We start from the raw sequence: 21,365 nt of genomic DNA on the forward strand, positions 1-21,365 counted from the left end.
GGTAGGAGTAGACAGGGAAGCAGGGGTACTGGTCTACGTGGGCCAAGGTGTTTTGGTCACATAGAGAGAGGGGCAGTTATCCTAGAGGTGAATACTTCTGAACTGAACCTGCAGGATTGAAAGAGGACGTCAGCTACCTCCATTTTGGCCTGTTGGTGCCTTAGAATTGATTAAGTTCTTTCCAGTTTATCTCTTAGCTCAGGCCAAACACCCCTGCAAGCAAAGCATCCCGTGATGGGAACCAGAACTGCCCCCTCGAGCAAAAAGGTGTGCCCTGGAGTCAGCAAGACCCCACGTGATGGACCCCAAGACAATGATCTTTACTGCTTACTTACATATACCCACCAGACTTTGTCCCACATTTTCCTTATATAAACCTAGAAGTATTTTCAGCACTTTGGAGATAGTCTTTGAGACACTAGTCTGCCGTCTTCTTAGTGTTGGCCTTGCTGAAATAAATTCCTTTCTTGTTACACCACCACTCTCTGCCTTTGGATTTTGTCAGCAGTGAGTGGCTGAACCTGGTATGTTAGAGAACCCTGGAGCCGGGGGGCCCTTGCACCCCTGCACCCACCCCCGGTTACAGGCTGACTAAGATTTAGCCAGAAAAAGAAAGGAAGGAAAAACATTTGGGAAAAACAGAATAATGTGGACAAAGGTATAGGAATGAAAGATTGTGTACAAGTATATATAGTACAGCAAGCTGTTTTTTTTTTTTTTAATTTATTTATTTATGATAGTCACAGAGAGAGAGAGAGAGAGAGGCAGAGACACAGGCGGAGGGAGAAGCAGGCTCCATGCACCGGGAGCCCGATGTGGGATTCGATCCCAGGCCTCCAGGATTGCGCCCTGGGCCAAAGGCACGCGCCGAACCGCTGCGCCACCCAGGGATCCCCAGCAAGCTGTTATTAATAGAACTTGAAGTAGGAATTGGAAAGTGAGACGTGGCTAGAGAGGGAGGCAAGGACCAGGTCATGGAAGATGTTGGATATTTTCCTAAGCAAAAGGAAGGCGTTGAAGAGCTTAGGAGATGAAAATGTCATAATCAAATTAGCATTTCTAGCTGGTTCACTCTGCAGAGTGAAGACTGCTTTGAAGTGGAGGACATAACTGGAAGATGCTCTTTAACAGTTCAGTTGAGAGGTGAAGGCCAGAATCAGGGCCATAGTAGCTGAGAATGGAATGTCATCCTTGTCCTTTTTTGTTTTGTTTTGTTTTTGGTCATCTGAAAAACTACTGTTGCAGGTGCCTGGCTTCTTCTCTTGATCCGAAGAGCTTGCAACTCTTGATCTCTGGGTTTATGAGTTCGATCCCCACACTGGTGTGGAGATTACTTAAAGTCTTAAGAAACAAACAAACAAACAAACAAAAAATTCCTGTTCAATTCAGAGCTTCAGTTGGAGAAGCAGATGAGCCTCAGGTTGTAGGGTGTGTGAGAGTGGAAGTCTTGTAAATGAGGACTCTAAAAAGTCGTATCCAAGACCGGCTATAGTTCCTCTGGGTCAGGCTACTACGACTGAGTGGTCCTTTCTATTCCTCTAGGTTACACAGGATTTCTTACAATCACCCAAATCATATAGATCCACCTAATAAAACACTCACTTTTTTTTTTTTTTTAATGCACGAACTTGGAATGAAAATGGATAAAGGGGAGGGAAAAAATTAATAAAATGTACATCTAAGAGAAAGAAATTTGATTCCAACCTACATTTGCTAAAATCTTTATATCTTTATTTCCCTCCTCGTTTAAGAAGGTTTAACAATGTTAACCATAATTTTCTTCTTATATAAAGCTAAAAGGTAAAAAAGCCTAAGGAATTCAATTGTATCCTATTCACTACTATTTTATATTCTTCTGTGCCATTTCATTTACTACTGTGAGAAATATTCTAATTGTTCAAATTAGCCCTAGTGCAAATCCTGTGGAACAGAGCTGCATCCGTTTCGTAGACTCTGAATGTGTGAAAGCATAGCTGACTAAAGATATACAACCAGAATAAATTAATGGTTTGGGATATTCCAAAGAACAGTGATATTTTTCGTTCGTGAGTGAATGCGTAAACAGCTTTTGAGTTATAACTTATACTACATATATATAATTCACCTATTTCAAGTGCGCAATTTAATGGTTGTTCATTTCTTTGACAGGGAAAAAAAGACGTGACCCAGATATTTAACAACATCCTGAGAAGACAGATAGGCACTCGGAGTCCAACTGTGGAGTACATTAGTGCTCATCCTCATATCCTGTTTATGCTCCTCAAGGGGTAGGTACATGGTTCCCTTTAAATTAGGCTTGAGTATAGAATAGTTGTTAAAAGTACACAGCACTGGGTCGCCTGCGTGGCTCAGTTGGGTAATAAGCATCTGACGACTCTTGATCTCAGCCCAGGTCTTGATCTCAAGGTTGTGAGTTCAAGTCTTGTTTTGGGCTCCATGCTGAGTGTGGAGCCTACTTACAAAAAAAAAAAAAAAAGAGGTATTAGCCTCATTTGAGGTGTGATGGGTTCTCTTTTGGAATCACGGTGAACTGTTTGCCGTGCTTGAGGTCAGCCCTCCAAATCTCCATCTCTGTGATTACTTAGGTTACAGCAAATTCTTTTCTTTGCATCTTTGTGTCTAAATAGAATTCCTACAAATAAATAAATAAATAAATAGAATTCCTTCCATTTACTGTTTCTTTGTCCTCTAGTTTCCTGTTATCTCTATCTCTGCCTTTTATTACCCGTGCTTCCCAATCTTCCCTTTTCCTAGCTACTCAGTTCCCTTTTTGCTGTTTGCCTGAGGCCAAATCCCGTGACTCTGATCCTCATTACACACCCACACACACACACACACACACACACACACACACACACCTTCCAGTGGCTAGCATCTGCCAAGGTGACATGCTTCCATGTGGGGATAGACTAATATATAGGGGAGCCAGAAAACTAAAATCTAGTCAAATAATAGAATCTTTGGGAGTTTTTTGTTTTTGTTTTTGTGCATATACTCATTTACAAATGTTTCTTAGGCATTCTGAGGCCTTTCTAACTCCTGAAGATCGGAGATCTAAATATCGGAAGGCTTGGGGAGAGCAGACTGCCTTCTTCCTGCCCTGCCCTGTCTTTCTACTCCACAGTCTCAAACCTCGCATGCTGTTCCGTACCCAGTCCATCTCATCTCTGTTCAGTTCCCATTTCCTCTCTCACACATTTTAAAGTATTTAACTGTATCAAGGTCATACATAACACCTAGTTTAAAAATCAGGTATATCAACCCACGGCAGCTTTTTGCGTCTTCTTTCTCCATTCCTTAGTCCCATTGCCCAGAGACAACCACTTTCATCTCTTTTGTTTGTTCATCTGGTATTTACCTCTAAATTTCAAATAATGAACTTAATACTAATCTTTCAGTTTGTCAGTTTTCAAAACAATCTTTTGATTTTTCTCATAGACTAAGATAGTCTTTTTCTCTTCTTTATTTTCCTTCCTCTTTTCCTCCCAGTGTCCTTTATCATAACTTTTTATTTTATTAAAACTCACATTTAAATTATCATGGCTATATAATTATTATTTGTTCCTATGATTACTTTTTTTTATTTTGGTACAAAATATTGTTTCTACTGGAGAGTTGTGTCTTTCAATTCTGGAAAGGGAAATATGCTAATATGTATTAGAGTAGGCTAACCTCATAACAAGCATTAAAACTTTATAGCAAATAGGCCTGCAAATGCAGTGGCTTCCCCATAAGATTATTTCTCATATAACAGGGTGGAGCAGATGTTCTAGGTCAGCGGGATCTTCTGCCTTCCTCAGCATATGGTTCCTAAGATCATTTTGTTCAGCTTTGTCATTTCCCCTCACAGGAAGGCGAAAATAAACGGGAGAAATTATCAGCCATGCCTGGAAATGGCTCATATTACTCCCATTCATATTCCATTTGAGAGCACTTGGTCATTTGGCCCCTTAGTTCTTTAGGAAATCTGAGAAGTGTTGTCTAGCATCTAGGAAGAAGAGGACAGTGGATTTCGGTACACTGCTGTTATTCTCTGTCACCAATTTTTTCTTTGAAACTTTCTTCCCTTCCATTTTCTGCTTCCTAGATTTCCTGTTAGAGTTGAATCTCCAGGATTGATTTCTTAGTTCTTCTGTTTTCCATTTCTTATCTTTGTATGTGTTGGAAGATGTTAATTTTACATGTAATTGGAGATAAGCTCTATTGAATTTTCCTTTCAGCTACTCTATTTTTAATTTATAAGAACTCTTTTTTGTTCTCTGATTATTCCTTCTTCTCATCTCTTGTACTTCCTGGTTCTGTGACCTTAAACAAGATATTACACATTTCCAAACCTCAGTTTTCTTATCTGTAAAATAAAAATAAAATTTGTAATATTACCTTCATACTAAAATAATGTTGCATTATATGCCATTGACTCTGCATCATCAGAAAGATTTGTGTTTTCAGCCAGGGTTCTGCCAATTACTTACTATAAGATCGTGGGTGGGTTATCTAACGTCCTTATGTCTTGGTTTCCTCATTGCAGTATGGAGTCAATAGTAATACCTACATCAGTGAGATAATGAGATAATGCTTATGAAGCACAGCATGTAGCACATGGGACTCAGGAACTACTAATCTAAGAAATTATTATCTGTATTCCTCTTAAGAGCTGCAGTTCCCATGGAAACATGTAAACAATTCAAAACAAATATAATAAAGGCCATATACAAGTGTCAGAATAACATTATAAAGTGCTCATTTGCAGCTCACGTGGATCTGCAAGTCTTAATGGACCCACAAGGATATGATTTGCACAGCTGGTCATTGGTGAATAAGGCCAAGGTGATCAATTTATACCCACTTCTGGAGATTCTAAAATGTTAAGCTCTAAAGCACTAGACATTATCCTCAAGGGGATGGGAAGCCACTGAAGAGTTTTGGAGAGAGAAAGAGCGTCAGATTTGTGTTTCAGGAAATGAGGATAAATTAATAGTAGTTTTGAAAAGTGAGCTTATAAAGAAATGATCCCTTGAGAATACCAAAATGTGTTGTCCTGGAGATTGTGTTGACTGATGTAGAAGAGCAGGGGTATGGATGATCTAAAGCAATACCTTCTACGCGATGGCTGGGTGGATCAATCTGTTAACATCTCTTGATGTTTAACTCTTGATTTCAGCTCAAGTCAGGGCCATGAGATTGAACCCCGTATTGGGCTTTGCGCTGAGTGGGGCCTCGAGATGATCTCTCTCACTCTCCCTCTGCCCCTCCCTCTTGCTCAGGCTCTCTCTTGCTCTCTCTCTAAAAATGAATTACTTACTTAATAATTAATTAATAGCAATAAGTAAATTAATTTAATTAACTTCATTTCTTTTCTACATGGTAAAATCTATATACATTTGATACATTTACATATCATATATGCTTTATTAAAGATATAAAAATAGCATAATTGGATATTTATAAAATTAAGTTGGTGAAAAATTATGTCACACTGAGGAAAACAACTTCTTTTCCATTTCTGTAAATAATACAGAAGATAAGCAGCTAATTCTAAGTGTTATTTATTAATAATTTAACTGCTGGAACATATTACAGATCTATAGTGAGCCTTTTGATCTGTGGTGTGCATGGAATGCATTAATGTGTAATTGTGTGCCATGGCTCCCACCCTTCTCCTACAGAAGGGGAGTTACAAACCATAAAAAAAATTGGTGCAAGGAAGCCAGGCAGGGGAATTAGACGAAGGTAGACGTGATGTCCACTTGCAAACAAGGCATGGAGATGAGCAGGAAGGAGTCAGATGGAGGAGACCCACCTACTTCATGAGAGTATTGGAAGGCTTAACAGGCGGAAGTTCCAAAGCAGCTACACAGTGAATTGGAGGAGGGAAGGGAGTTTAAGAAATGATGCTATAGGTTTTAAGTGAATATTTTTTTGTAATTTATTTTACAGAAAGAGAGCAGACACATGAGTGGGGGGAAGGGCAGAGGGAGAGGAAGAGTGAGAGAGAGAGAACCTCAAACAGACTCCATGTTGAGCCCCGTGTGAGGCTTGATCTCACAATCCTGAGATCATGACTTGAGTTGAAAACAAGAGTCGGCCGGTCACTTAATCAATTGAGGCACCCCGATTGGAATCTCTTTAAATGGCTTTTTTTAGATGACTTTTTACTGTTGGATTATGTTTATATGTGACTCTAAAATTTGTGGGACCTTGGCTTTTTAATAATTGGGATTACATATAAAGTTTACTGAGTATGAATAATCGGTAAATCTTTATTTTACTTTATTTGAAAATGTGTTTATGTCCCATTTGATGGTGTGTTTTCTGATTAATTCATATGACTACAATTCATATACAAATTATTTGATGCAACAAGTCATTCAGTTTATAAACAAATTATTAAGTTGATTTAAGTAAAAGTATTCATTATATTTGAAATATAAACTCTCTATTCATTAGTCACCTGTATCTACCAGTGATCCTATTTTAATGTATAAGTCCTAATAGATAATTGTATGTCATTTTTTTCAGTATTGACGAAGAAAAACTTAAATAGCTTTCATTCATTTTTTCTAGTATGTGGAGAAAATAATTTTTAATTGCTTAATTGTTGGCCACTTTGTTAATATACAGATTTTTTTTTTTTTTTTTATGATAGTCACACAGAGAGAGAGAGAGGCAGAGACATAGGCAGAGGGAGAAGCAGGCTCCATGCACCGGGAGCCCGATGTGGGATTCGATCCCGGGTCTCCAGGATCGCGCCCTGGGCCAAAGGCAGGCGCCAAACCACTGCGCCACCCAGGGATCCCCTAATATACAGATTTCTAAGACTCCATTTTCATGTAATTATAGCACACAATAGAAAAATAGGAATTATTTAAGAATAACTTCTCCAATTTTGATCATTAGAAAAGCTTTATAAAATGTCTTACCATTTCTTCCGGAAAGTTAATATCTAGTTTAGTCTATAAGGTTAAAACTGCTCCTTAGTTCATTTATGAAGGGCCTTCAATAATAATAGTACTAGTAATAATAACACTAATAATAGCAATAGTCATGGTAGAAGTTTAGATCATATTTATGAAATGTTAGGCCTTGCTTTATGTATATACATATATATATATATAATAGTGCTATAGGTAGTTATTATTGCTGTTGTTATTTTTAGTTTGTTATAACCTATTTTATACATGAGGATACTGCAGCCCAGAGAGGTTAACTAACTTATCCAAAGGCACATAGCTAGTATGATATAAACCCAAGTAGTCTGGCTCCAGAATCTGTGCTCTCAGAATACTATCCAGCTCTCCATTCCTCGAGCAGTCACAGTCTACAGTGAAAAGAGACAACTCACTATTGTTACTTTATGGTACATCCAAAACGGAGCAGGTTTTAAAGTAGAAAATTGCCAAATAGGCACAAAGAGGAGAAGGATTGGGTGCCTCCTGGGCAAAGACATGGAGGCATCGAAGTGCATAACTGTTTTTGGAGGATGACAGGATTTCTGGAGTAGCTGGAGTCCAGTGTGACTGAGAGAGAAGGTTGGGGGCTAAAACTGGAAAGGCTGAGAACAGATTGTGAAGAGCTCTCTATGCCCCACCAAGGAGTCTGGATGTCATTCTGTAGGTAAAGTGGAACCACCCAGAGACTGGAGGCGATGGGTTCCGGTGGCAGTGTAGAAAATTGCTTGGACTGTGAAGGTGCTGAGGTTCCAGCTTGGAAGAGTCCAAATGTTAGCGGTTATATTAGGGATGAAGAAAGCAGATATTTTAAAAGTATCTTAATTTTTTTTGACTCAAAGTAGTATATGTTTATTATTTTAAACTTCAAATATTTTAGAAATGTCTAATATAGAAGGGGAGTACAAACCATAATCTCTCCCAAAGAAACCATTATCCACAGTTTGGTGATGATACCTCTGGGCTCTAATCTCTGGTGTAATGATTCTTCTTTTATTCTTTAAACCAGACTTTAAATTCATTCCTTCACATCCTGTTGTTAGATGTTGAGTTCATGCTCTGTGCCAAGTATTGCATGCAACATCTTTACTTATGTTATTTCATGTAATTCTTTTAATAATACTGCAAAGACTGGGTATTATTCTTACTATTTTACAGATGAGGCTGTTGAAACTCAGAGTAAGGCTATTGCTTAAGGTTACACAGCTAATAAATGACAGAGCCAAGTTTTCAATCCAGATCTGTCTCTAAATTCCATGTTCTTTACCATTACTATATCTTTAATAGATTTGTGAACCATTCAGGTGTGAAGGGAAAGGAAATTACAGAGGATCCTGAGTACAGGGTAGACAAAAAGTCCTAAACAGTTTAGGACAGTTTTGTTAGAATCAACTCTACCCATCATCATTGTTTAGTTTAGCTTAAAATGCTAAATCCTTTGTTAACAATTTCTACTGAATTATCTCTTGTAAAATTGCTTAAAAACTCGGGGCAAAACTTGGTTGGTTCCTTTACAAATCCAGCTGATGTTACTTAATGATGGTAACATCAGATATCAAATGATGGTATCATTCTGTATTGAACCTAATTCTAACCAGGAAGGAATTGATACTTGCTCATCAAAGATAATTATCTGAATATAGGGAATGAAATATGAAGGATTTGGAACCCCAAACTTTATGAAAAGATTTTAAGTAAAGACTTTCTCTAAATGAACTTTTCTCTTGGACCAGGCAAGTGACATTCCAAGTTACTGAGAGAACTTGAGGATGAAGTCACCTAAACTCCTCTCAGTGACCCATAAAAAAATCATAGCCAATGGAAGATGTTCCAGAAGTCTAATATTGAAATCATAAATTTCTCCTAATACTATTTAAAAAAATTTTAATAATAATTTTCAACCATATACAAAAATAGAAAGTAGAAAGAAACCCTTTGTATCTGTATCCATCACCCAATCTTAACAACCATCAGCATTTTACTGTGTTTGATTCCTCTATCTCCCCAACTGCTACCTGCCTCTTTTTTGGCTGGAGTATTTTTTTTTTTAACTTATTTATGATAGTCACACACACACATACACACACAGAGAGAGAGAGAGAGAGAGAGGCAGAGACATAGACAGAGGGAGAAGCAGGCTCCATGCACCGGGAGCCTGACGTGGGATTCGATCCCGGGTCTCCAGGATCGCGCCCTGGGCCAAAGGCAGGTGCTAAACCGCTGCGCCACCCAGGGATCCCTGGCTGGAGTATTTTAAAGCAAATCTCAAACCTCATGTAATCTCATTGTGTCAACCCTAAATAATTTACTTTCTAAAGCTTTTCAAAAAATAAAAAAATAAATTTTACAGAATCACAATGTAATTATTATGCTTAAAAAGTAACACTGATTCTATAGTAACTAACACCTAACCCATACTCAAATTTCCTTGATTGCCCCCTCCCCAAAATTTCCATATTGGTTTGTTCAGTTGAGGAACCTAACAAGTTCCACTTACTGTATTTGGTTGTAATATAGGTCTTTTTAAAGTCTCTTTTCATTGAGAACAGCACCTGTTCCCCTTTTCATGTCATTGACTTTTTGAAAAACTGAGTTCATTATACTACAGAATTTCCTCCATTCTGGATTTGTCATATTGTTTGCTAATGGTGTCACTTAACTTGTTCCTCTGTCCCCTGTATTTCTGTCCTGGAGGTTATATTTAAAGACTTTATTAGATTCAGATTCCATTTATATTTTGGCAGTCATATTTTGTAGGTGATGCTGCGTAGTTCATATTTCATCTCATCAGGAGACATGCATTTTGTAATGCAGGGTGCATGCAGGTGGAGACAGCTTAATCCAACGTAAAGTTCCTCACCAACCTTACACTTAATTGTTTTACCATTCATTGACAAACACTGTATGATTCAGTCATTTCATTAGCAGTTACAAAAAGATGATTTTCTAATCCTGTCACTTCTCATGTATTTATAAACTAGAGTAGTTTTATAGAGAATAACGTTCCCTCATCTACCACAACAATTTACTCTAAAATACAGTTCATACCATAGAGGTAGAATAAATGCCTAATTCTTTTCCTAACACTAGCAATTTAGAGAGAAATAAGTCGTTACCTCAGGAACTTCCATTGGGCTCTAGTGAGTTTCTTCTCTCTCTCTCTCCCCCTCCATCCCTCCCTCTGCCTTCCCCTTCCCTGCCACCTTCCCTCTTCCCTCATCCTTTTATTATCATTATGAATTTGTGGGTTTAATTTTTTCCATATGTTTCATTTGTCTTGCTAGTGCTCAAGTGTCTATCTGTGGCCCCTTCAAATTGCCCTCATTAGTGTGTGAGAGATTCCTTGCTTTCTGGCACAAGATATGCCAGGCCCATCTTGTGCATTTCCTAACAGACTTGGAATCAGCCATTTCTACCAAGGACTCTTGTTCTTTTTAGTGAGAAATAGTTCTTAGAGACTGTAATCTGGATGCTAGGGCTTCTCATTGACATTGAATTGTTACTACTTCTAAGCGTTTTTAGTGGACAGTTATCTCATTTTTTTAAAGTAAGCAAATATATCTAGATTAAAAGCATATCTTGTCTGTATTGAGGAAAATGACATTTTACAAAATTTTTCCAACTACTGCCTGACATTGTTTGCTTCCAGCAATAACAAAAGTCATTTTCCCCCTTACAGATATTTTTTCACAAGATCTTCTGACTATTGTATAATTTGTGTAATGTTTACTGTAGCTCACTGCTAGATGAGACAATTGCTCTTATATTTTAGCTTTTATTAAATTAGAAAGAGAATCTTATACAGTGTGATTATTTGAATAAACATGCATATATAGTGTTGTGCCTTCTCCATACTAACATAGAGGCCAGACTATACGATCCAAACTACAAATCAAAAAGAAAGATATAATTCAGTTCTATCAAATAATGATTCAACATTTATTGGATTAATCTTTATTAGCAACCTGACATAAATTAGTCATTGTGGAGGCACAGTGATTCATCATGGTCCCTGCCCTTGGGAACCTTTTTCATAAGTGGACTAGAATAGAATAGATATGATATTTACTCTGAACCAAGAATAAGGATATTAATGTTATTGGGATTTGAAACTTAAGATAGGCTTAATTTGTGGAGCACGTCTTTATATAGTAGGCAATAAACTATCAGAAGCCAATATCCAAGAAAGTAGAAAGTTCGAAATGATATATATGAATTGCAGATCCCTTAAGTGATACTGAGAAAAACTAAGAATTTCTTTATATATCCCAGAGTATTCCTAATTCTAACATGCTGTCATCTCAGAGAATGACATTTCCACTGTTAGGCACAAACTACTGGGATGCAACACGTGTTCTGACCCAGAGGAGTATTTTAAAAAATATTTCCTTAGTTTTCAAGAATAAATAGTATATCACAGATGGTTCCAATAAACTTTACGAAATGAAAGGAAAAAGTGAACTAATTACATACAAAAGCTTGGAGTATAAACTTTTTATAGATAGTCTCGGTTTGGAAATTGAATTAAGAAATGAGAAAATGTTGGCTAGAGATCATACAACATTTTGTGTAAGCCAGAGTTTGAGTTTCATTAAAGTTCTAGTATTAAGAATTTCAGTTGGAGTTTGAAATTCATTGACTTCAGGGGTGCCAAGTTGGTTAAGCATCTGACTCTCGATTTCTGCTAAGGTCACAATCTCAGGGTTGTGAAATTGAGCATGGAGCCTGCTTAAGATTCTCTCTTTTTCTCTGCCTTTTCTTCCCCCACCTACTCAGGCCCTCCCCCCCCCCCACACACACACACACTCTCTCTCTCTCTCAAAAGAAGAAGAAGAAGAAGAAGAAGAAGAAGAAGAAGAAGAAGAAGAAAGAAATTCATTAATTTCATTATATGCCTACTTCATGCAAAACATTATGCTAAGCACTCTTTGGAGATTGAAGTAGGGATAGGGAAAAGTAACAAATAAGATCCAGAAACCCTAGAGAGTGGAGGAGGACAGGAGAAGGTAAGAAGTAAAACCTGTCACATGAAGTTGTTTGAAATGAGGTGAAGAAGACAGAAGTCTAACAATTCATTGGTGATGTAACACGGTTCAGTTTGAAAAAAAAAAGTGCTAAACGGGAATTACAGACAAACTGTTGTAAGAATATGAAGGAGAGAGAGAATAATCTGAGTGGTAGGTTATTAGGAAAGACTTCAAGGAGGAGGTATCATTTAAACGAAGCCTTGAAAGATAAGAGAGGATCTTAAAGGTAGAAATGAAAGAAGAAGAAGGACATTCTAGATGGAAAGAATGGCAGACAGACCCCAAGGACGTAAGGAATGGGATGAGAAATGAAACTGAAAAGTTGAGTTCAGAGGCAAATTACAAAAGTCTGTAAATAACTCACTGTCTGGATTTTAATGATCATAAGTTCTTTATTTCATACTGCCTAACGTACTCTACCAATGAATAGCGTTGTTTTTCTCCTTCACAGTTTAGAAAATATACCCCTCTTTATCACATTTTGATATTTTCCCATATGTAACTCTTCCATGTGTACCAGCAGACTGATTTTCAAGTTCTTCTGGTAAGAGAAATTATTAACACTATAAATAGACATTTTCTTAATATTCTGCAAATAATCATGTCTATCTGAATAGATTAGCACTTAATGTTAATATGAGCTATTCAGGGAAAACTCAAAGGCTATTTGTAGATACGATTCAGCATAAAACAGGACAAAAATGCTAAATACTACCCTAGTTTAATGAATCCTCTCAAATATCCCTGTTTACCATTTTCCCTACCGTATATATAGATTTGATTTTGTAAAGTAGTGGGTTTCCTAAGTTTTAGGAGGGAAACTCTATTCTTGAATCAAATTTCGTGTAGATGTTATAAAGAATAATGCATGATTTTTTATTGCCCAACTCATATTTGGCAAGTTATATCTTGAAACTTCGTGTAGGAGTCGTTTTGTTTCGATTTTCATCCATTGAGTTTTCTTATCTGTTCATTTCAGTTCTCATGTGTTCAGTGGCCTTTTTTGCTTTTAAAAATATTTTTTTGCTGGACTCTTTCTAACTTGCAAAATTCATGGTAAGTTTGAAAGATTATGTAGGGCCTTTATGTATGTCATTTTTCTTCTATTCTCAACATTATAGGAAAGCACTTTTTCAAGAATTGAGATAATTGAATTTTTTCCCCAGTGGGCTTTGTATGAGAACCATAAAAATTAATATTGTATTTAAACTGAGATTAAATAAGATTTTTTTAATCCTATACACACTTCCCAGTCTTTTACAACTATCTCTTCCTTTGTTCTATTCTACTATTTATCTACAATGGTCAACTGTATCTTTTTTTTTTAAAATATTTTATTCATTTGAGAGAGAGAGAGAGAGAGCACGAGATCACAGGGGAGGGAGCGGCAGAGGAGGAGGGAGAAGCAGGCTCTCTACTGAGCAGGGAGCCTGATCCCAGACTCCATCCCACTGCCCCAGGGTCATGATCCAAGTTGAAGGCAGGTGCCTAACCATCTGAGCCATGCAGGCACCCTCAACTGTATCATTTTAATACTGAGTTTGTTTTACTTGAGCTGAGTACTGTGGAGTTTCTTGCACCCTTACCATACACTGGAATATAACTCAAACCTACATTTATTTCAGGTTGAATTTGACCCTGGAGGCATTGCCATTAAATCAGGGATGGAACAGATCTAATGTGCCAGTCCTGAGTTGTTTCCTACAGTAGACATTGTGTTTTTCTAGTGCAGTTTTCACCTTAGCTGTAATTCATGACTTCAGTGAGTCCATCAATACACAGCTACTTAGTATTGGTCATCTATGACATACAAATCATATATATCTGAGTGCATGTAATATCTATCCTTATCCTTATCTTCTCCCTGAATTCCAGGTAGATACGTTCTATTGCCTTGGAGACACCTCTGCTTAGATATCGGGCATCTCAAACTTAACATGGTCTTTCAATTTCTTCAATGAACTGTTCCTCTACTAGTTTCATTCATCTTTATTTTTTTTAATTTTTATTTAAGATTTTATTTATTTATTCATGAGAGACACAGAGAAGGAGAGAGAGAGAGAGAGGCAAAGACACAGGCAGAGGGAGAAGCAGGCTCCATGCAGGGAGCCCGACGTGGGACTCAATCCCGGGTCTCCAGGATCAGGCCCTGGGCTGAAGGCAGTGCTAAACTGCTGAGCCACCTGGACTGCCCTTCATTCATCTTTAAAATTGGCACCACCATCCACCCAATTATTCAGGCCAAAAATAGGGGGAATCGTTGAATCCTCAATTTCCTTCACTCCAAATTTGTTCCCCACCCTCCTCCAGCAAGGCCTGTTGACTCTGCCTCCAGACAATGTGCACCATCTGCCCACGGTCCTCTATCGTACTACGACCACCTCAGCCCAGGCCACCATCATCTCTAGCTGAGAACCCACCCACTCCTCCTCCTGCCCACTCCCCCCTGTTTTATAATAGATTCTCCACAGATGCCCAGAGCAATCTTTTAATTTTATTTATTTTAAAGATTTTATTTATTTATTCATGAGAAACAGACAGAGAGGTAGAGGCACAGGCAGAGGGAGAAGCAGGCTCCATGCAGGGAGCCTGACACAGGACTCGATCCTGGGTCTCCAGGATTGTAACCTGGGCCGAAGGCGGCACTAAACCACTGAGCCACCCGGGCTGCCCTAGAGCAATCTTTTTAAAGCATTCATTAGGCCATATGCTTTAAACTTGCTTTAAACTCTCCAGAGGCTTCCTACCACACTTTAAAACCTCCTTATCTTAGCTTTTGGAGCGGGAGCCCTCTGTGATGTGGCCCCTGCCCTTCTCCACTCTTGCCTCGTTTCACCCTCCTCACCACTCCTGCCCTACATTCCAGCCATGCTGGCCTTGCTTATCTCTGACTCACCAAGCTGGTTCTTGCCCTGGAGCCTTTGCGGTTAGTTCCCTTTGCCTGGAACGCTTTGCTCTCTCCCTGACCCCTCAGTCTAAACTAAAGTAAGGTAAGTAGTCGCACTCTGTAGTATAGGTATTTTAATGTCTTCTGTTTCATAGCACTTCTCAGAACATGAAATTTCTTTTCATTGTAATCTGTCTCTTACCCCCACTAACTAGTATTCTTTTTTTTTATAATAAATGTATTTTTTATTGGTGTTCAATTTGCCAACATACAGAATAACACCCAGTGCTCATCCCGTCAAGTGCCCCCCTCAGTGCCCGCCACCCAGTCACCCCCACCCCCCGCCCTCCTCCCCCTCCACCACCCCTAGTTCGTTTCCCAGAGACTAACTAGTATTCTCACTAAAAAACATGAACTCTAGGAAGGCAGTGACCTGCTGTGCTTACTGTTGTGTCCTCAGCATCTGGAATAGTGCCAGGCACGTCGGAGATAGTCAGTGGGTATTGAAGGAATGGTGTCTGAGTGACTGTGACAAATGGCGACTATGGTTCCATTAACCGGAGTATCAAAATGGGTCTTTTGATACCATTAATATTACTTTGTTATTAGGATAACAGAGTTCTCTGTCTCTTGTTTATTATGCTTTAGATATGAAGCCCCACAGATTGCCTTACGTTGTGGGATTATGCTGAGAGAATGTATTCGACATGAACCACTTGCCAAAATCATCCTGTTTTCTAGTCAGTTCCGAGACTTCTTTAAGTATGTGGAGTTGTCAACCTTCGATATCGCTTCAGATGCCTTTGCTACTTTTAAGGTAATTTTTTTTTTTTCCTGAATCAGTTCGGTCATTTAGTTTCAGCATCTAGTTAAAGTCAGTTGGCCTCTGAGGAGGCAGTTTAATTTTAAAAAGCAGAAAAGGCGATCCCTTACACCTGAGCACAACCAACTGAGATCTATGATGTCAATCATAAAGAGCCTCATCAGTAATGCATTCTAGAAGGCCAGTCTATCACATTGTGGAAAAAAACAATTCAAAGTACTTGTCACAGGCTCCTACAGAATGAATTGCAATACAGAAGTGCACATGTGGTATTCTGTGCAAAGCATGTCTTCATTTATGTTAAAAACAAAGGGCATCAGCTGCCACTTAAAGTGCATCTGGGCTGAATACCTGTGGAAGATTACCAGGGAAGCAGGAGCTGCGGTCATCTGCAGGGAAGGGAACTGGGCATCAAAGGGAGCTGAAGATCCTTCATATGATGGATACGATCTTTGCACATGAAGGACATCCTTTATCGATGCAATCATAAATTCCCACACACTGAAACAAATTGGTCATAAATAAATTGTGGGTTTTTTTCATAACCATCTACATTCTTGTAAACGTACTATCTACTCTGTTACTAAATGGGAAATAAATTTAATCTTAGTTTTATATTAAAAAATTCTTAATTGGTATAAAATAACAGATAACGTAAGATTGCCATCTTACCATGTTTTAGTGCACAGTTTCCTAAGGTCAAGTTATCTTCTCGCTGTGGTGCAACAACGCTGCTCCATTTCCCCCTCCCCCAGCCCTGCAACCACCAGTCTGCTTTTTGAGTTTGACCATCACAAAGATGTTCAGAAAGCATATTAGAAAATAATGTAGCTAATTTGCAGGCTAAAATACTAGAACTTACACGTCTGGTGAATGATGTCACCTTAAAGATTCCTGTCTTTGGAAATCATTTACTTCTTCTTACAATCCTGCCATTATTTAATATATTTTGAAACTGGTATCATTGTCTGTGGCATGTTCATTTTTCAGTAATGGCAAATCGTCATCCTTGGAGGGCGCATAAAAGTTTTGGAAATAGCACAAAGCTGTCTGACATTCAGGTTAATGGGTAAAGTGGGTGATCGTGGTAGCTAGAACTGTTTTTGGTTTTGGTGATAATAATGGTAATGATAATAAAAAGAAATTTTAAAATGACTAAAATAAAGTCTGACTTCCTTCAGAGTATACCGCATTGGCTCTGAAGATGATTTTAGAAGAGGAATCCTGAAAATATTTTAAGCTGATGCTGTAATAGCATCATTGACAAAAAAAAAAAAAAAAGTCAATTACAGAAGGGGCAAGACTCATTTAAATGTATATATTCAGATTCATTTCTTTAAAAGCATTTCAGCGGTGTACTTGTTCCATTTACCTCATTCCAAATTCTTACTTCTACTCTTTTTTTAGGATATAAATATACGTTGTTACTTAATTGTAATCCATGTATGACTTTTTATTTTTCATATATTATCTTAAAGACGTATTTCAGCGATATTGACATTAGTCCACACACCAGTATTAGTAAATGCTTTAATCCTAGTACTTTATGTGGGCAACTTGAAAGTTGCCTATGACCCAGCTGATAAATAGTTCCGTTTAGCAGCTCTCCAGAGATCAAGAAAGGTAAACGTGGTCGCTTGTTACACTGAAGACCACGTGTGGTCCGTACACTGGGGTTTCCTCAGCCTCTCTGAGAAGGTGCCCTGGCTCTGAGAGAAGATCCAGACGTGCCCGTGGTGGCAGCCAGGGTGGGAGAGCGTCGGGGAGCAGAGGCCCGAGGGGGCGCCGAGGGGAGGGCCCCGCCGGGGACACAGCCTGCCTCGACATTTGCACCATCTCCCCAGAAATGCCTCGAAATAAGGACAGTTGAACTGATGAGACCTGTCCGAGAGAAGATCCCGGCGGGGAGCACAGCGTCCTGGGCACATCAGTTCGCACAAACGGGAGGTGGGGGGGCGGGGGCAGGTGCAGGCGGGGGCCCAGGGTCGAAGTGCCCAGAGGGAGAGGAAAGGAGCCCTGGGCAGGCCTGGGGCAGATGAGGAGCCCGTGTGGGGGCTGCGTGGGGGGGAGCCGGTCTCCAGGCCTGCTGCGCCCCGGGCCTCCCCGAGAGGGCCCACCCAGGGAGACGGCGAAGGGGGGTGCCCCGGGCACGGAGACGGCAAGGCCTGGGAGGAGAAGTAGCCAGAGCGCCGAGGGTGAGGGGAGGGGGGACAGGGAGCGACAGGCTGAGGGTGCACAGCCCCCAGGGGTGCCTGCTGGGCTCCTGCAGGGAAGGCCCCGCAGGCCCCACAGGCCCCCCAGCCGCACCCCACAGAGCAGAGGTTGTGCAGCCACCACAGACGAGCACCCCCAGGGCCACTGGAGGCCACACGGTGACAGAGGGTGACTTCACACACAAGACGACTCCAGTGCTGTCTAGCGAGCCGTCTGTGCCTGAAGAGCTGAGGAGATGTTTTCTATTAATAGACACGACGACTCTGCTGTCATGGAAACAAACTTGGTTCCTTTTTTAAAAAGACTGTAAGCAAAGCTTCACAAATAACTATAAACAAAGAACAAACCCTCACGGAGGCAAAAGAGCAAATAGAAATGAATATGTGCTGTTCAAGACGTTCCCCCAAAGCCTTTTCAACATTTAAGAACTTTATGCTTGATAATGGAATGTTCAGCCCAATTTAATTTGCTGCACAACATTGAATATCAAAAATAAATTTGTGTTTTACTTGATAGCTCAGCATATGTTCCGTCAAACTTAAGTCTCTGAAAAATCTAAATGACTATAAATGTCTCCAAAAAGAAGAAGGCAGGATGGGGCACCTGAGTGGCTCTATTAAGTGCCTGACTCTTGATTTCAGCTCAGGTCATGATCTCAGGGTCCTGGGATCGAGCCTTGCATCAGGCTCCACACTCAGCAGGGAGCCTGCTTAAGATTCTCTCTCCCCCCTCCTTCTCTCTCTCAAATAAACAAATCTTTTTTTTTAAAGTTCTCCAGTATGCTAACAATATCAGAAATGCCAATTTCTATATTTTTCCAAAATGCTGTGGTTAATATAATAGAACAGCGACCATAGATCACTGTTTCTTTTTAAGTAAATGGCTTTGAGGGCTTCTGGTTGTTTGGTAGGCTTGTTTTTCAGTTTGATTTTAGTTTGGATTTTGTCTTTTGTTTTTAACCTCTTAGACGTACCTTTTCTGTTTTGAGCCCCAAGATGGCTCTTGCCCAGTTTAATCATTACTGTTTTAACATTGTTTATAGTTTTTCCACAGCATTGTCTACGAATTGTCATTTCCCCCCCCAAAAAAAGCATTCCTAACAACCAGAATTTCTTTCATCTCTCCTTCCAAGAATCTAAGGGGTTTGAACTTGCCTCCCTCTGCCACCTGACTAGCTGGATGTCCTTGAGCAAGTGGTGAACCTCATAGTTTCATTTTCCTCATCTGTGAGATGAAGAAAATAACCCCCGCTTTACGGAGTCGTTGTGAAGAGTAGAAATAACGTGTGTCAAGCGCTCTGCATGCTCCCGACACACAGTAAATCCCCCATAAATGGCAGATAGAAGAGCACACTGTTTTAAATAATTTTTAAATTATTTAAAATTTGAACTTTATTTTTCTTTGCACCTTTTTGCTCTTTCCTTTTCGGGTAGGATTTTAGCTATTTTCCCCCCACCGTTACATGATTTCTAATGATGCAGCAGTTTGTCTTTGTGTTATGTGTGTATATGCACGGACGTGTGTATGTGGTCAATTCCTCCAGTTTTGTGCATGCATTTACGACGTACAGAAATTTGAGGGTAGAGCTGTGCATTTATACACACACGTGTGTGTAAGAGAGAGAGAGAGAATCGCTTATTGGCTGTACTCGCCACGTACTCATCCTTGAGCGATCCTATCCCACCAAATTTTATTTTTCTGTTCCTGGATGTGTAAGTTATTTCAAGTATTTTCCCTTGGAATTTGAAGATGCTGCTACTAAAGAGGACTCCCTCCGGATTCCCCTTTCTTTGGAGTAACGCTCAGGTACAGGAATGGAACCTTCCAGGCAGCGCTCATCGGCCGGCGCTCCTGCTGGGCCCTCGCCCGCAGCCCCGGGAGCACACGCATGGCCCCACACGCAGACCTGCCAGCCCATGCAACACGCCGATCCAGGGGCTGCTGCAGCCCTTGGAGGCTTATTAGCTGACCCCTTTCTAACCAGGGTCAGTTCAGAAAAAAAATCACTGATCCTGCTAAAGACAATAGGGAAGCGGGTGTCTGAAAACGAGAGGCCCCACGGAATGCCGCGGAGCCCACACCTCCTTTCCGAGGTCCCCTGATGGAGGAGAAACTTGTTTGAATTTTGACCTCGGGCAGGCCAGGAATGAGTTCCTCTAGAGGGGTTTTCCCATTTTAAAATTCTAGTTCCAGAATCTAGTACTGAATGTTCCACTGGGGGGGGAAGAAGAAAAGTACCAGTTTCCATTGATAGGCACAGTGGTCAAACAAGACGTGATGATGAGTAATGACAGGATACCAATAGCCAGTCTCGTTGTTCCTGAACTGGAAAATTTTAGTGCGAAACGCATTAAATATCTCACTAAAATAGAGATAGGGGAGTTTTGCCATCCACAGCTGCCTTTTCGTTCTGTGTGAGTTGATGTTGTGGATCTTCTCTATGTATTTAGGGAATTTTAATTAAATGTGTATTAAAGTACAAGAACTTACTTTGGAAAACTTAAAAATTCTTGTTATGTTTTTAATTAAATCCTGCATGCTACCCAGACAGGGTATTTGGCCTCTAAGCATATAAAAGGGATTAATTAGGTGAGGCTTGTTTTCTTTCAACACCAAGGTGAATTAAGGATATAACTTAGATGCGAGTAGAAGACAGTCAAACGTCCCTTTATTCTTTTGTTCCGTTTTCTGAGAGTTATGCCTGTAATAAGATCGGTCTACTTGTCTTTAGCTTTGAAAGGGTGCATTGTATGACTTAGTCACTGCACAGCACCACGCAGTCCATTACCCCGGGGGCAGGATGGTCCTGCGACGGCACAGTCAAGTGTCGTTTTTGTGATTCCCAGCGTCCTAGGTACCTCTGTTTTAAAGGTGGTTAAGTGGAAAAAAAACAAAAAACAAAAAACAAAAAACTAAAGGTTGAGATCCTTGAAAATCTTTCAAGGTTAACCTGTGAGATGCAGTTTTAAGCCATTCAGAATTCTTTTTTTTTTTTAATAATTACTAACAACATTTTGAATAGATCATCATAAACTTTATTTGGATACTTATTATTAACGTCACAATCACCATGTAGTCATGGCTTGAAGAGAGATGCTGTAAATCCTGTCTCTTGGGTGCCATTTGTTTCACTGGTTAAATTATCCCCTTTCATACACATGACAATGATATAGGAGTTAAAGCACGTTACTGTTTTTAACAAGAAACAAACATGCATTTCACATCTTAAACTAGAGTGCAAATAATGTCGTGTATGTAAGGAAAACACTCTTCAGGAACTTACGAAATTCTTGGAAGGAAAAGGCAGACTTATAAAGTTTATTAGCTATAATAGTTTTGTTTCACTCAACTGTTCTTTTTCTAGGATTTGCTAACCAGACATAAAGTGTTGGTCGCAGACTTCTTAGAACAAAACTATGACACTGTGAGTATAGAAGTCCTTTTTAAGGTTGTATGGCGTCGTCCCT

At 39.6% G+C, this 21,365-nt stretch overlaps 1 protein-coding gene across 3 annotated transcripts in view; it reads left to right on the plus strand.

The window, feature by feature from the left end:
• CAB39L (calcium binding protein 39 like) overlaps window positions 1–21,365 on the plus strand; it is a 110,652-nt gene that overhangs the window by 66,131 nt on the left and 23,156 nt on the right. For all 3 annotated transcript variants that reach the window (XM_072760548.1, XM_026017273.2, XM_026017274.2), the window contains 3 exons: window positions 2,149–2,267; window positions 15,510–15,678; window positions 21,263–21,322. In XM_072760548.1, the coding sequence (XP_072616649.1) occupies window positions 2,149–2,267; window positions 15,510–15,678; window positions 21,263–21,322 (348 nt within the window). The remainder of the gene's footprint in view (window positions 1–2,148; window positions 2,268–15,509; window positions 15,679–21,262; window positions 21,323–21,365) is intronic.

This window comes from Vulpes vulpes, chromosome 6 (assembly GCF_048418805.1).
Source record: "Vulpes vulpes isolate BD-2025 chromosome 6, VulVul3, whole genome shotgun sequence".
Lineage (NCBI taxonomy): Eukaryota > Metazoa > Chordata > Mammalia > Carnivora > Canidae > Vulpes > Vulpes vulpes.